Source organism: Pyrus communis, chromosome 13 (genome assembly GCF_041283825.1).
Source record: "Pyrus communis isolate YQ-2024b chromosome 13, ASM4128382v1, whole genome shotgun sequence".
Lineage (NCBI taxonomy): Eukaryota > Viridiplantae > Streptophyta > Magnoliopsida > Rosales > Rosaceae > Pyrus > Pyrus communis.
In genome coordinates this window covers 28,578,507-28,595,311 of record NC_142577.1, presented here as the reverse complement: position 1 = coordinate 28,595,311, position 16,805 = coordinate 28,578,507, and the positions used below count along the sequence as shown (strand labels likewise).

At 35.3% G+C, this 16,805-nt stretch overlaps 1 protein-coding gene across 1 annotated transcript; it reads right to left on the bottom strand.

Moving 5' to 3' along the window:
• Positions 1-5,559: 5,559 nt before the first annotated feature.
• LOC137737660 (receptor-like protein 4) lies at positions 5,560-10,529 on the bottom strand. Its single transcript, XM_068477203.2, has 9 exons — positions 10,118-10,529; positions 8,976-10,028; positions 8,721-8,871; positions 8,539-8,610; positions 8,381-8,449; positions 7,590-7,658; positions 6,947-7,024; positions 6,520-6,728; positions 5,560-6,194 (listed from the first exon to the last, which is right to left on the bottom strand). The coding sequence occupies exons 1-9, from the start codon at positions 10,194-10,196 to the stop codon at positions 6,088-6,090; spliced, it is 1,887 nt and encodes a 628-aa protein (XP_068333304.2). The 5' UTR covers positions 10,197-10,529; the 3' UTR covers positions 5,560-6,087.
• Positions 10,530-16,805: the final 6,276 nt, after the last annotated feature.

The window sequence follows — 16,805 nt, the reverse complement described above, 5'->3', positions numbered from 1 at the left end:
CTCTTCCCATTGGTTGAGACTTTGATTCACACAAAGTCTTCCTTAATCTATACATAGTGGGTGAGAAGATAAAGAAACATCATTAGGGTTAGGGCTTCCCTCTCTTATGTATTCACATTTAACACTAGCCAGCAACAAAAGAAAAACTCAAGCTGCCCAAATTTTAGGATTTATACAGATTCGCATGTCGGATCACACGATTATGCAATTGTGCACATAGAAAGAAGTTTTACTTACTTATTAATGGCATTTCCAAAATCATACACAATATGATGAACATAAATTTTTCTTCATTAAATAAATGTAAACATGTATGATTAATTTAGAATTTTACTAACATAACATGCCTGGTGCACGAACGGAAGTTTCCCTCCCTAGCCACGTTACAAGAATTACAAATGGGTCAGTCAGTAGTGTCTAAAACACTGTAGAAGGCTCATCTAATTCAGAATATTATGCCCTTCTAGATGGATCGTCGACCTGCAGTGTTTGACTCGCAAATTGCATCAATGGGGTCTTCTCTGATTGATCAACTGAGTTTGAACGATGTATAGGCTTTTAGATTTTTTTCTCCACGCTGTACTGTCCACTCTCAAATTCTCAATCATTGTTTGTATTTTTCCTTTCAGATTCTCCTTTGAGTGGGAATAGTGTTACTTGTTTGTTTCATCTTATATGGTTACTTTGACGTGATTGATTCATGTTCCACATCCAAGCCTAAAAAAGTGAAAATCACTATTAATTTGGGCGCAATCGTCATATATTTCGCTCATTACATTCACACACAATGAGCAAAACAGGATAATGAGCTAGGATAAATCTTCGATTGTATGTAAGAATCTTCTCATTTTGATGATCAAAACTCTTACTCTGATTTTACTTATATCGAATTGTGCTACGGTATATCGCATAATACACTATGTTTTTTTAAAAAAAAAAATTTAATAAAAATAATGAAACTTTGGTATTCTTACCGTTCTTAATCACCAACTAATTGCTTTTAAAAAAGAGAGTTTTAACGAAAAGGCCACGGTACTGTTCACTTTAACGAAAAACCACATTTTTACATTAAAAAGTCAATTATGGTACTATTCACTTTACCCTTTATTTTGTCTTTATTATTAAAACTTAAAGTTTTCAAGTCTTTTTCATTAGTTTTCCTTTTAAAAAGTCACCAACTAATTATACTATCACGTGCATGAACTCCTTAGATAATGCTAATGCTAATGCTATGCTTCAAACACCAAACCCTAGCGGGTCGACACACGTAAATATATATATATATATATATATATATATATGCATATATAATACATGAGGTTGTTTATGTTGCCGACATGGCACGCATAAAATTTGAACGCCACATAGTCAAATTAGACTTTTCCTGTTGTGGGTGTCCACCATCACCAAAATAATACGACCTAATTAGCAACAAATTAATATCAGCAAATAGTTTAGCCTCAATCTTCAAATATTGAGATTGATTGCGACTGTGTTTTGTTTTCTAATGTTGCAGATAAGTATTTACCTTTCTTCCTCCATTCCACGTCATCCCCCATGCCACTACCTTCCAAGTTATTTATAGTCACAATATTTTTCTTGTCTGATTAAATATTTTGTTTTATTAATTGTTTTTAACACACACTTGCCGGAATTATGTGGGTGAGATGACTGAGATCATGCGGTGATGAATTAATTAAGAAAAATATTAGCTGAGGGCGTTGTGGGTGAGTTGGCAATACCACATGAGTACAATACACAACACGAGGTCAACCAGGTCAACAGGTTCTAAATTAGTTTGGACTAATCCGCACTTAGAGGAAGACTAATCGCGGTTTGAATTAGAAGTTCAGCTATGTGCTGGTAATTGATAATTATATATACGAAAATATTCTTAATTTTTATGTAATTAGGAGAAGTCAACAAGTTTGATGGTTTTGATTAATCTGAAAACCAGAGAAAGGGAGGGTTATGGGTTGTCTCAAGGGTTATTAACCAGTTGGGTGGTGACTGGTTTAGGTTTCAACTTTCATCATAAAGAGTGGTGACTGGTTTAGGTTTCAACTTTTTCATCATAAAGGCAAAATACCATACCTTATGATGGTTTACAGAGTTTTTGGGCATTATACACTCAAAAGTCAGTTTTATTTGGTCAATGTCTGCTTATACGATCTTAACGATTAAGAGCTTGTTTTGAACTGCTTTTAAAATGATTAAAATCGCTTTCAAACAAAACTTTTTTGGGTTCCAAGAACACTTAAAGTGTTTTTTCAATATTCACATGTCATTTTATTAAGGATTGGTCCAAAAACGTTTTCACCAAAAATGATTTCAACTGTTTTAAAAATACTTCTAAACAAACCCTTAATTAGTATTAAAATCTAATTTCACCACGCAACTTAATTAGACTCCACGAAAACGATCTTTCAGGCGAGTGAGATATATATGCATCAAATTAACGGTTCGCCATGATGAAAACATCAAAAGGTTAACATCCATTACAACATGCCTAAGTGGTATTAGTTATACATGCATAGTTTCATAATTAAGGTTTTACTTTGATTTTTAAATCAACAAAGATTTAAAATCTAATTAGTTAATAATCCATATAGTCAGAAGTCCAATTTTTTCCCCAAGACTCTGTCTGATCAAGAGTAGCGGTTGGACGTGGAAATTTCACTCAAAAAATACGAAAAAAAAGCACCTACAAACAGAGATGATAAATATTTGTGAAGCCTTTAGTTTAATCTATACGTACCGAAGTCTTTGCACATTTGTTATTATAAGAAATGTCAACTAGGGAAGAAGCGTTTTCTGAATGTGTCTGTTTGATGGTGTCTAAAGTCAAAATCTCCAAATGCTGCTCGAGCTGCTCGATCGTTGTTGGGACTTTGTAAACCATACATTTTATTAGGTTAAATACTCACTCTTTCAACCAAAGCTGGCCCAGTTGGAGCATTTGCAAAGTCCTCATCTTGACAAAGTCCAAAAGCTACAACTTGCATGCAAAACGTTAATTAAGATATGTGAACTGCACAATACCCAGTTGCTTGGTAAAGAAATTAGGGTTTGTAGACCAAAAGAGATGAAGGCATTAGGGTTTTATATGTTTAATCCGTGTGCCTAACCGGAACCGGAAAAAAAATATATTGGTTCTTTACATATAAAGAGTCTTTTCTTTTTTTTTTCCCAAGGCATTCGGGTTTGTAGACCAAAAGAGATGAAGGCATTAGGGTTTTCCATGTTAATCCGTGTGCCTAACTGGAACAGGAAAAAAATATATTCGCTCTTTACATATAAAGAGTCTTTTTTTTTTTTTTTTTTTTTTTAACAAATCACTGTTTAATTACATGTATGCCGCGGACAAGAACTTTTAAAATTAAGATTATAATGAGTTACATGTAAAGAGTCAAATAATGATTTTAGGAGTTAGCTGGTATCGGTTTTGCTTAACCATCACAACAATCCATCTAGATTAACCCTAACTAAAGTCATTAAATCTAATATAGTATGTTTGTGATTCCAATTAGAGATTTGGCAATTGCAACAATGCATTTGGATTTTATCCCTCTTATTAATTTTCCCCTCCTATTCTATTTGAATGCTCAAGATTAAATCACATCATCATCTTATTTTTCTTTTTTTGTAAAGAAAGAAAATAAAAAGAAGAAGAAACTGAGAGAGGAGGAAAAAGGAAATGAAGGATAACGAAAAAGAGAGGAAAGAGAATCCAACTTGTTTGAAGACGTACATGATAATGCATGATATTCTTTCTTTTTGAACAAGAGCAGAAGAAGACATAGTCCAAGAAACAAAGACCCACGACTCCAAGTCTCTGCTGAAAGAGATTACAAGTGGGCTGCATGCCCCTGACGTGGATGTCTGCCTAAACATAGTTAATTAACTGCATGCATTACGTTAAAACAATTGTTTAACACTTAATCACATCTCATTCAAACTTCTAAGTCACAATAATCCATCAGGAGCTGATTAAATTAACTTTAATTATTTGACAATTTGTCACAATTCATGTTTGTGAAAGCATGAGAGATTCCCTTGCTCGAATGAGCTGTAGAGGTGAGGATCATCCGATCATGTGGTGTTTATAATATTAATACGGTCCTTGTTTCTGTGCGGCCGGGTTCAAAACTTGCTTATGATTTGTTTAATTTTGTGATTAATTTTGTACTAATTAATTATGACTTTTGCATAATTGTCAAAGTGGCAGCTAATGTTGCACTTTGGGAAGTGAACTCACGTTCAGAATTCCATTTACTATGCACATTGCTTTGCATGTAAATTTATTAGGAATACCAACTTTTAAAATTAAATTTTGTAAATTATGCAGCTTGATTGTTAATGATTTTATTTCTTAAATGTTAATTAACATGCTTATTTCTTTGTTAGTGACACTAACACATTATGTAGTTTATATATTTAGTATAAAAAGTTAATCTGCTTAACATTACTTAAAATATTAACAGTAACCTATGACTTTTTATATTATAAAATATTAACGATTACCCTTTATTATATACGGGTTGACATCTACCTGCCATGCATTTTGTTGGCTTGAATAGTTTTCTTTCTTTTTTTTCAATTTCTAGTTGTTATTTTTTGATATTTTCTACCAAACAGAGGTGAAAATTCTATCACGTTAAGTAACAATTAATTATATGAACAAAGAAAAAGAGAATCATTTCTTTCTTTCCTTCTCCTAATAAATAAAGAAAAAAAAGCTAATCTCTTTCTTTTTTTTGTTTGAAAAAGAGCTAAATGCTAATAGCCCAAACAATGGGATATCCCAGGTCGATACTTACGAACAAAATTAACTGAACAAGATTATCAAAGTAAAAATAGCCTAAATCTAAATTCAAACTATATGCCGCTAAATTATCTGCTACAAAATTCTTCTCTCTGTAGACATACCGAAGTTCACATTGCCAAGATCTTGAAAGCAACTTTCGATGGGCCAAAACCAGGGACCCAAAGGATGATTATTGCTAGCAGCTTTGCAACAACCAATAAATTGTGAGTAGAGTCTGATTCCACCAATAATTTATCAATCCGTAACCTCTATGTCAATTGTAAGCCCAAATAAAATCCTCACAGCTCATTAACATCACCTGCTCCACTCCAATTGAATTATTAGTTCTCTTCTTGTAACCATATTACATCAAGCCTGAACCAATATGAAGGGGAGCATTCCCAGCGGAGCAGAATCATTTATATGCGGTTTATCAATCTTTAATTTTTGAATTGATGGAGCTCGAGACAAAATTCTTATTTAACCTGTCAAGTTGATCACGAATGATAACTAGTAATTTTGCTGTCGAGCTAATCTCTTAATTTCTCATGATTACGCACATAAGACAACTTTTCCAGTCGTTGATTGGAACCACAGTTTAACAATAGTAGATAACGCTTCTTTAATTTTCTTTTGATTTATTCAATCCAAATATTTAACAAAAAAAAAAAAAAAAAACACAGGAGTACATTGCAAGAAAAAGAACATTGAACGCAGAGATCACACATCCTTGAGTAACGCAGTTCAGCAAATTGTAGAAAATCGTACTCTTAAAAATAGGAAGAGCAAATAACTTTAGGGTTTCTCTCAATTCTGCTTCATAACGAACAAGCAACCCAGAAACTTAAATTCGCATATTATCTATCAAAATCCTCTACAATAAAAGTAGACATTTCTGCAGGGAAACACTAATCTGACTAAAAATCAGTGATATATAATTTGGGGAAAGAATTGGAAGAGACACCAGTTTCGACTATAAATATAAACAAGTAAACTTCGGTATAATGGCTCCGGACTTGCGCACTTCTTTTGGCAATCAAAATTTCCGATAGGTTGTACTGCAGACCGGCTTCGGGAGGACCTCGTGCTTGAAAAAATTGTTCCAACATATGCAATAACCATGAAGCCAACTTGTGAAGCAGGGATGGGGCGCTGTCCAAATCAGAATTGAAAATTTTGTAATTTTGTACAAACAGAATCACGTTCCCCATCGTATATCTTCTTCGCGAGTGAAATGTTAACACTGCTACATTCCTATTAGAGAAAACTCTGCGTCGCCGTTATTGGGGAGTAAATGGTGTTAATGCCTTGGCATGTTGGCTCTCCATCTCAAGAAGCATCAGGGACTTCTGTCTTTGATACCTGTTTCTCTTATTAGCAGAAAGTGCTTGAAGAAGGGGGAAAATGTAAAAAAACCCGTCAGAAGAAACTGAAAAACTGAATACATAATATGCTAGCAGATTAGACAAGACAACGATGCCTAGAAATGGAAGTGAGAAATATGTTCTGGCGCTATTGCCTGTTGTATCGGTTTTACAATTCATGTTTGTAGAAGATTGCAACAAACACAACACCAGTATGTGAATTGCAATTAAGTTGCTACTGTTGTGAAATAGAAACAAAGATGAACACGAAATATCAACACCAAAAAAGATATAATCAACAACCAAATATGAGATATATTGACAAATCTGAACTTCTTTCATACTTACACATTAAGTCTTGCGGTAGGCCAAAGTCATAATCATTCCTACGCCTTCGGATGCAGAATATGTACAATGCCAACATGACCAGACAAAAAACAAGAACGCAGGATACGGCTATCGCAATTTTACCCTTCTTAGATAAGCCTCCGTTTTCCCAAAACAAAGGACAATCGGGCAAAGATGGTACACCGCACAAACCTTTGTTACCATAAAGACTGTCAAAGAAACATAGTTGCTCGTTAGTTAAGTATACAATGAAAGGCTCTTATCACAACCAACAACAATAATGTTAATAGGTCATTGAATACTGATGTTAACACCTACACAATTGTTTTATCCTTACAAACAATCGTACAAGCATATATTAGAAATGTGCAGCTTCATCAAAATGTAAAATATAATTAAAAAAAAGTGAGAATATCCAATGACATACTCAATTGCTCCACCATGCACACCAACAGAATAGAGCTCCTCTGGAACTTGGCCTTCCAATAAGTTATTGTTCAGTAACCTGATAACAGAGAATGTGTATTCAAAAGAAAGCAATAAACACATGGAAAGCATATTGGCAATCAAGACTAGAAGATGGAGACCTTTACAAGCTAGCATAATGTTTATATATGGTTGCCAGTGTTAGGTTAAATAGAACTTAAACAGTTTGCATTTGGCAAGACTCCTAAGGAAAGATCGAGACCTTTACGAGCTAGTATAAAGTTTACCGAACAACATATGTTTAATAACCTAGTCTAAGTGTTGGTGACTTATCAGTAGAAGATGTCTAATGATTACAAGACTTGAGAAAATTTGAAGCAGTAGTTTCCCAGACTTAAAGAATGTTGAAAAGTCTACCACACGTAAAATCTATCTTCAGTTTTTGGTACAATAACACATTTGCTTTAAGCCCTTCCTACTTAAAAACCCGCAACCTTATTATTCCGTGATCACAGGAGAACATTTTCATAGCAAGGTTCCACACACAAAATGAAAACTCACATAATTGGAATTCGTAATTAAACTGTCCACAACAGAGTTCCATAACCAAATGATGGAAACAAATGTATAAGCAGAACACTTACACAAGCTGGAGATTTGAAGTCGCTAAAGTCTGCGGTATAGGCCCAGTAAATTGATTGTTCGACAAATCCCTACAAATACAAATGTAATAACAATAAATAATCACACAGAATCAAGTAACAAACCGAAAAAGTAAAAAACAAAATATCAGACTCTGTCAACATATGAAATTAACAACCATGCTAACTTTGCATACTTAACTATAACTGGTCTCGATGGGCAACTTGGATAATTTTCCAGAAAAGAAATCAACAGGTAAGATCATAAGAAAAAGAAAAAAAAAAAAAAAAACATTGGAGCTGATATGAAAACGAAAACAAAAGTGAACATCATAACTTTAAATGCTAAGTCTGTTATTTAGATAATGTCATTTAGATGAAGAGAAAGAAAAATGGCAAGAGAAAACTTCTCAAACGTCAGGGCAAGATTTCAAAGTCCAAATTATATGACAACCTAGTTTAACACATGAATTGTACAGTGAACAATTTTAGGTTGATTTGAAGTCAACTGCTGACATTAACAGTGAGATACACTTGTAGTAAACAAATATGAAGTCGATTTAAAGAAAAATCATGCATGCTAACAATGAGACAGTTCCGAGTCACACAAGAGCATTAAAAAATCAATTGAGATAAGATTATACTCAACAGAATCAAGATAGATGGTCAACCAAGTGAAGTTCCCGTACAGAACATTTTTCAGTTACACAAGAACATTAAAACAGAAACAATCAATCGCACAACAAAGATCAAAAGTATTCTACCGACATTGTAGGAAAATGAGTGGGACTTACAGCCTATGGAGAGTTTTTTGGCCTAGCCCAGATGGTAATACGCCCTCCAAAGAATTGGAGCTTAAGTTCCTGCAGTTTTTTTCGAATGAGAAAATAGTATAAACTTCTACCCTAAACAAGTTGAATCACCAAGATTAGTCTTTGCAGGTGATACTTACAGGCTTACCAAGTTCGACAAGAGACTAATCTGGTCACTGATAAACCCTTTCAATCCTTGACTTCCAAGATCACTGAAATACACGATACCATTAATTGAATGGATAATGCAGGTAGATTTACAACTTCACACATCTATTTTAATCGACTTCAACGCTTTTGATTAAGAAAATAAAACTCTTACATTCCAGATATGACGAGGGCAGTTCCATTCTTATTTTGCTGGCACGAAACTCCCTCCCAAGTAACCCAATTGGACGGAGCACATGGATCACCATTCCACCCCATCCTATCGGGAACTCGAAGCGATTCCTTCAACGCTTTCATAGCAACCACTACAAACAATAGAACCATGAGCTCCCAAGTTAGTTATATCAATCACAATTCAACTATCATCATCCTCAATCAAACAATTAAGTTAATTGTCATTAACTAATACCTTGTTCTGGAACAGTGGAAACATCAGCAGGAACCAGAGCGTAGTTTTCGAGCCCGCTGATCAACACCGCGCCGACGACATTCTGAAGCTTCACACTCAGAGCATTACTACTCAAGTTCTTCACTGTGTAATTCCATGAATATGCCGCGAAGCTCCCCACCTCCTTAAATATGTCAATTCGCTTCACATTCTTGCCATCGATGAGAATGTCGAACACTCTCTGCCCCGCCCTCGTCACGCTCGAATCGATCTCCGCGAAATGGAACCACAACAAGTAATCGAGCTTCGCGTCCACCTGCAATTCGTACTCCAGGGCTTTGCCGCCGACGACCGCCGCCGATTGGTACAATTTCATCGGAAAATAGTTAGGGCCCTGGTCGGTGTTGGCAATGGTGTTTCTGGTGGTGATGGATCGGACGGTGGATTCGTCGCTGGTGGATCGGAAATCCTTGTCGCTTTGCCATGAGCGGCCGAAGAGGTCGGTGTCGTTGCTGAAGCCTGGGCCAAACTGATCGGAGCCGCAGGTGAACCGGCCGTAGTTAACGAGAATGTAGTCTTTGCCGAAGGTAACGGCGTCGTAGGAGTCCGGGTCAACCCGGATGAGCTGGAGCGATCCCATGACGGGAGGGTCAGTGGCAATGCTATAGAAGCAGATATCGGCGTCGGAGTCGGAGACGAAAGCGAAGAGATCCGAGTAGGCTCCGGTGCGGGCGAGGTCCTCGGGCCACGGGGAGCGCCAGGAAAAGACCACAGTGCCCTCGACGGAGACGTCGAAGGAGGGGGAGTGTGACTTGCCGTCGTAGTTGTCGTAGACGGTGAAGGTGCGGATGTAGTAGCGGCCGGAGGGCAAATTGGGGATTATATAGCAGTTCTTTTTGCCGGAAGATAAAGGGAAGTAGCGGAGGGTCTGCTCCTGGGGGTGGTGGAATTGGAGGGGCTCGGAGACGATGGCGGATGCGCCGCCTGTGAAAAAGCGATCGGCGAGCCAGGTGGTGTTGAATAGGTCGGTTTGGTCGGTGGTGCTGCCGGAGTCTATGTGGTAGGCGACTCCACCTGCGACAGAAGAAAAAAGAAGTAGTAGAGTCAGTGACAGTTAGAAAGTTAGTTAAAGCGGTTAATTTGTAGAGTGTAGAGATTATTACCGTAGGGATAAGGCGGTGGAGAAGCGGAGGAGGAGGAGGAGAAGAAGAGGGAGAGGAGCAGGAAGACGACGGCGGTCATGTTTTTGTTTTTGGAAGGAGCGGGGAAGGAGTGTTAGGGCACGATGCCGGATTGAAGGGATAAATTTGGAGGGTGAAAAAGAGAAAAGGCGGAGAATAAGGGCGGCGAGATTAGCGGGGAGGGAAAGTAAGGTGGTGGTCAGATTTGGACTTGAGGGGTGGAGTTAGTAAGTCGGGTGAGGGAGTGGGTGGGTTGGTAAATAACGGAATTAATACAAAAATAATATAAAATTAGAACGATTAGAGGAGTTAAATCCGGAACATAGGAACACAGTCACGTAGAGTAGATGGAAATTTGACAAAATCATGCAAATTAGCAGTTATATTATGTCCTGACGTCACGTATGAATGTGATTGATATTATAAGTAACAAGATATGGATGTTTTGGTGAAACAGAATTCAAAATATTAGTTAGGGACATAGTGGGTGTCCATAAATTGGGAAGCAAGTTGGTCAATTTTAGTTTTCTTCATTTCAATTTTAAAATGGGTCACCGCATTTTCTCTCAACTTTGAGTTTCAATTATATATGCATTTTGTCAAGTCCATAGACTAATTAACTTCATAACTCATTTTGAAATTAAGACAAACTTGGATGACATAATGAAATGAAAAGGTAATTTATTGGACGTAAAAAATTTGCAAACGATTAATGTTGCACTTAATTTGCAAACATTTATTTTCATTGCATCTACACTTGTATTTATTTGTAAAATTTGAAATGAATAAATAAACAATAAATTAAATAACATAAATAAACAAGAGTTTGAAGAATAAATATATGAAAAAAAAAATGAGAGAAAGAGATGGGGTCCCAAACCAGAAACTGAATCTTGGCTTTGTTGCTTACGTCTGCATTGTCAATAGGAGATGGACATGATTCTCTCCCGATCTAATTGTCCTAATCCTATGGATCTATTAATACAAACTATTAAATTTTGATTTAACGGTTAAAGTTATTATAACTTTTAAAGTGGGTTCCTGTTTGTAGTTGTTGGATCAAATTTCAACGACCCGGATTGATGGATCCCTAGGATTAGGACAATTGGATCCGGGGAGGATCCATGTCCATAGGAGACAGTGCGTTTATTGGGCTGGCAATCATGAACAAATGAAACGAAATTGTTATAAACATTATGAATCGTTTATGTATTTGCTACAATAGATTGATTAAATGATTTTGGTTTTAATTAATTTTTTGCAGAGATAATCTTTACAAAATGATTCATAATGTGAACGGTTCTGATCGTAAGCACAAAATTCTATAATTTAAACACAAAACTTTTGAGTAAGTGTTCCTACTTATCTTTAAGTAACCAAGCATTGTTTGGCAACTAAGACCACGCAATGCAACAAGCCACCATCCCTTTGCTAATAAATGAGCAAGGCCTTGTTTGGCTGATGGCTAAGTACTTCGTTCCTTTAGTTGACGAAATTAATTCATATTAAAACTAAGAAGGAATCATATGTAAAATTGTAAACCATAAGAACGGAGATAGCATCACTCGTTGATGCATTGACAAATTTTCAGATTTTTTGTGATTCTGATCAATCTCATACTTTTTAAAACAACTTAAACACGGCACGAGTACATTATCACTACAGTGCCTCATGCTAACAGTGCTCGTAATATGAACGCAAAGTTCCAATGTTGAAATTAATTTTTTTCCAGTATAATTATTGATTTTAAAAGGCATGAATAAATTCGGATAATAAATGTGACATATATATTCAGCTACCTGAAGTAAAGGAATACATGCCATGCCATGACCCCATTGGCTGTATTATTAAGTATACTGGTCAGTTTAATTATTTCATTAATAAGGTAGCTGAAAAATCAAAATTGATTAAAATAAGGTAAACCTTGTTTGGTTCGGTTGTTGGATTTGTAGGCTTGTGTTCAATTCTGTGCACCCGTGACTTGCATACGTTTATCATTTGTTGTTTCATTTGTTTTAAACACACACCTACTTCTTGTTACCAGATAATTCGTTTCTACACATACATAAAAATGTCATCCACTCGCTAATTTACTCTTTAGATTCTTTCATCACATTTGTCTTTTTATGCCGTGTTTAAAATATTGATATAGATGGAAATATCAGTATTCGAAAAACGTCCTAGGCGTCTTGGAACCGAGGAGATTTTGTGCAAAACGGTTGGAAAAATCGGGGTGGCTCTAGGCGGTGCTAGGCGGCTGGGTGGTTTTTTTTTTTTTTGGTGAAATTTGTTTAAAGTCTAAGTTCTAATTATACCTTGAAATTTTGTTAATTTTATAGAGTAGGTGTGTTGTGTATCAGCTTAAATTCCGGGATGCTAAAGATAAGTAGCTTACATTACTAAATTTCCTTATTTTCCTCCTATTTTCCATTTTATGTTGTTTTAAATTGTGAACTTGTTGTACATGTGTCATCCTACAATACTCCTCACTATGGTTATATAACATATATGCTTAATGTGTTATTAAATTTTGGACTTGTTGGAGATTCTTTTTGCATTTTATCATTCTTTTATTATATTATACATGGATTTCATATACAAATAATTTTTTGTAAGTGTCAATATGCTCTTATTTACAAGATATACAAGAAATTTACCTAAATCCGTCTAGGCGCTAGGCCTAGCCCGTCGCCCGACTAGCGCCCAGCGTTTTTTAGAACCTTGGGAAATATTAATATGTAAATTTATGACATATTTACTAAATCGGATGATAACTGAGAAAATGAAATTGGACTCATTTGAGCGATTTCAGTGTTTCTTAACGTATTATTTTCATATAGAAATAGAGGTGAGGTCCACTCAGAGCAAGCACTCAAATTTCCAATTTTTCCAGAATCAACTACGTACACAGAGAGGTAGTTTTAAAATCTTGAGAAAAATGCTCCAAGAGGAAGAAGATAGAGAAAAAGAGGAGGAAAAAGACTCCGTCGTTGTTTTTCCGATAGTTGGTTTTAACCTTTTAGGTGGGAGTGTGAATTTTAATGGTAATAACTAATACGAATCGATAAAATTATAAAAATGCTTTTTAGCTAAAATGGTCAATGAAATTGACATAACTTCTTATTTTTGTCTCTGAGATTTGAAATTGATAGGAGTGTCTCTAAGTTTGTCCACCATCAATCATTTTGGTAATTCTGTACAAAATTATGTTAAATATGCACCAAAGTGATAAAAATACCCTCAATTAAATAAAAAATGTGCCAAAATGATTTGACAAAAATTGAGTGTATTTTTACCATTTTATCATTATCTAATGAAGATTTTTTTTTACAAAATAACCAAAATGATTGATGATAGACAAATTTGAGGACCACTTTTATTGATTTCAAATTTCAGGGACTAAAGTGAGATGTTATGTCAATCTCAATGACCATTTTGATTTAAAAGCCTTATAGAAAAACTACTTTTACTACATTTTCCAAACTATAATTGTATCATCTCTCTCGTAGAGATGAAAAACAAGATATGCACACTTGACGATTCCCTTTTTAACCACTCTGATTTGTTTCTTTCATATGATTATCCTTTGATTAAGTTTGTTCACTTGCTCAAATTTAATAATAACATAGAAGTTGAGGAGGAAGCAAAGCAAGAAAAGTATCTCATTGGACCTCTCTTTTTTCCAGTTTGAGATTAAGATGGCCTCAAAAAACTAAGGGAAGTCTAATTTAGACAATGGGTGGCTTGATTAAATCGTGAATGTTGGGTGTCAATATGTCAATTTGTTTGTTTGTTGTCATATTTATGTTAGTACTCGTGCACGAATGTGACAAGTTTATTCAAATAAAAATTTTGTGTTTTTGTTTTGGCTGTGGGTTCGTATGATTATTTTTGCTTTTGCAATTCGATTATTTTTTAAATTATTGGGGGTGATGGGTTTCATTGGTGTAATGCATTGCAACTGTTGGCATTAACATGTTAAATAACGTCGCCATTGACATTGATTTCTTAAAGTTGACATGCATGGTACTTTTATCATCTCACTTGTTCGAAATTTTTTTAAAATGTCATATGAGCATATACCTTTTGTTTTTTCAACGTACGATACTATCTATACAAAAAGGAGGGAGTGCGCTAAATTTCATAATGTGCTGACAATAATGTGGTTCAAATTTACCTTTGGCAAAAATCGAATCTAAGACCTCTCACTCACAAATGAAGAGATATGTTACTAGATTGTAATATTAAATGGCTCATGTAACAATACTTGTTATCTCTGTATATACTTCACATCGATTGAACTCATATGGACAATGGAAGCCTTGGATGGATGATGGATCACTAATGGATCTTAAAATGGGTAATTTGGCACATGTGTAATAATACAATTGAGTGGAAATTTAAAAAAAATTTCAACCAATTGTATAACTACCTTGCCGTACCAAACTATGTCGCCGACACATTAAAAAATTCTCTTGCACTCATATCCAGTGGCGAAGCCACGTGAGAACGAAGAGTGGCGGTCACCACTCCCCTCGCCGGAAAACAAGTTTAGGAGCGATGGTTTTGCCCCTCTGGTCCCATCGAAAGTGCCTGTTGGTGCGGTGGTTCCGTCTATATTCATCTGGATCTGGGTTTGTTGCTGGTGCGCAGCTCCGCTACATTTGGTTTTATATTTTTTTCAAAAGCCAGGCCAAACGACACCCTTTAGTCCTAGTTAAAAATTTTCCTTTAATGCAACGACATCGTTTAGGTATAGAATTGAAAAAAAAAAATTAATCAGATGGCAGCAGAACAGATCCTATTGGCCCCTTCATTCCCCTGCTACCAAACATTATGGCTTCAACTTCAAGCTTTTAAGCCATCCAAGCCGCAAGCAGCCAGCCTCCAGCTGCCATTCTTGGCCCCCTTTCTCTTAGATGAAGTTTTTAATTTCCAAATTTATGTTAGCCTTAACCCTAATTGCTTATTTAATTTGAAATTTTGTTTATTTGACATATAATCATACAATAATTAATCAATATGGTTATTAATTATTGAATATGAATATGAAATCTTATAATTATTTATGAATAAACTTGTTATTTAAAGTAAATTTTGAATTCTTGATTATTCTCATTAATATTGATTAATTGAATTGAATTTTGTTTAATGAATAATTTACATGATATTGGTATTGATTAAGAATCGAAGACTTTTTTTTTTTGCCATAGTATACAATTACATAATGAAATGATACTACAAGAAAAAATGCTTAAACCCTCCTCCAAATATTCCAAGTGGTCATCCTTCAAATATTTCAGGTAGTCATCTTCGACTATTTCGGGTAGTTCCCAACAAAGTGATAACACTGAGTTAGATGAAATATTAGCTAATATTTTTTTAACCTTGCACTCTTTTAAGTTCGCCCCAACCCGCCACTTAGCCATATGGTCTAGTGATATTTCTCCTCACTTGTAAGTGAGAGGACTTAGGTTCGATTCTCACTAAAGTCAAATTTGAACCACATTATTGCTAGCCCATTGTTAGGCTTAGCCCATTTCCCTACCCCCTTAGTCTAGATAATATTGTTTGTTTGAAAAAACAAAAAATATTTGCCCTTCCTCCCGACAATTCTCGACTTCGCCAATGCTCATATCTATTGATTGAGAAATTTTCAAGTGTGCCTAAAGCACGGCCATGTACACCAAGTACCATAATATAATGGGTTACAATTTTTTTTCAAGTAGACAACCACTTATATTATGACACGTGGTATACCGAACCGTGTTTCCAACACGTTAAAAATCTCACCAATCGGTCCCCTTAATTAATGGATATCGTCTGAGTAGCTCGTTCGGATTCCAAAAGCATTTAAAAACATTTTACCTTCCCCACAAAAAATTAGGATGGGATCAATGCACATTCATTCATTCATTCATTCAATCTCTTCAAGTTTTATTGGTATATTATTCTAAGGTTAAAACTCAAATGTGGTTTTAACAATAAAAACTTCTTTTGATTGTAATTGGAAAAAAAATAAAAAATAAAAAGCTCTTGGGCTATAAAAACACTTTCAAAATACGGACGTGTCATACATTTTTTTTTTTTAGTATATCAATATTTTTACATTTAGATTTTACATTTTCATCTGCTCATAGGATGTCGCCGGTGAAAGCACCACCACCACAACCACAAGATGACCACGCCCCATTATTCCTACACATTTTCAATAAACAGTTCATATCGTTAAAATTTAATATAGAATAAGTTCCACTACGAATCTCTATTTAAAAAAAAAAAATAGAGATCCGTTTTCTCAAAGGCCCTGAGGTCGCGTCTAGTTCTCAAAAACTAAAGGTCGCATTCTTTCCAGCCTGGCGTTGCCTTTGGCCCTCCCTCGGTCCCTTCCCCTAGCTGCATATCTCACAATCCAAACAAGATCCTTTGATTCTTCTAGTGAGGATCTTGAAAATTTGTGAATCGTGTTCGTTCATTGTATATATGCGATTAGTTTTTATTAGGTATTATTTGTGTTAATTTTAAATAAAAATATTTAAAATCATTTATAATCGTACAACGTATGATGAACGGATACGATTCATAAATCTTCCAAAATCCTTGTATCTTCCAAAATCCTTGTAGGATTTGGCGAGGATGCGGATTCCTCACAATCCATTCCGGGTCCCAC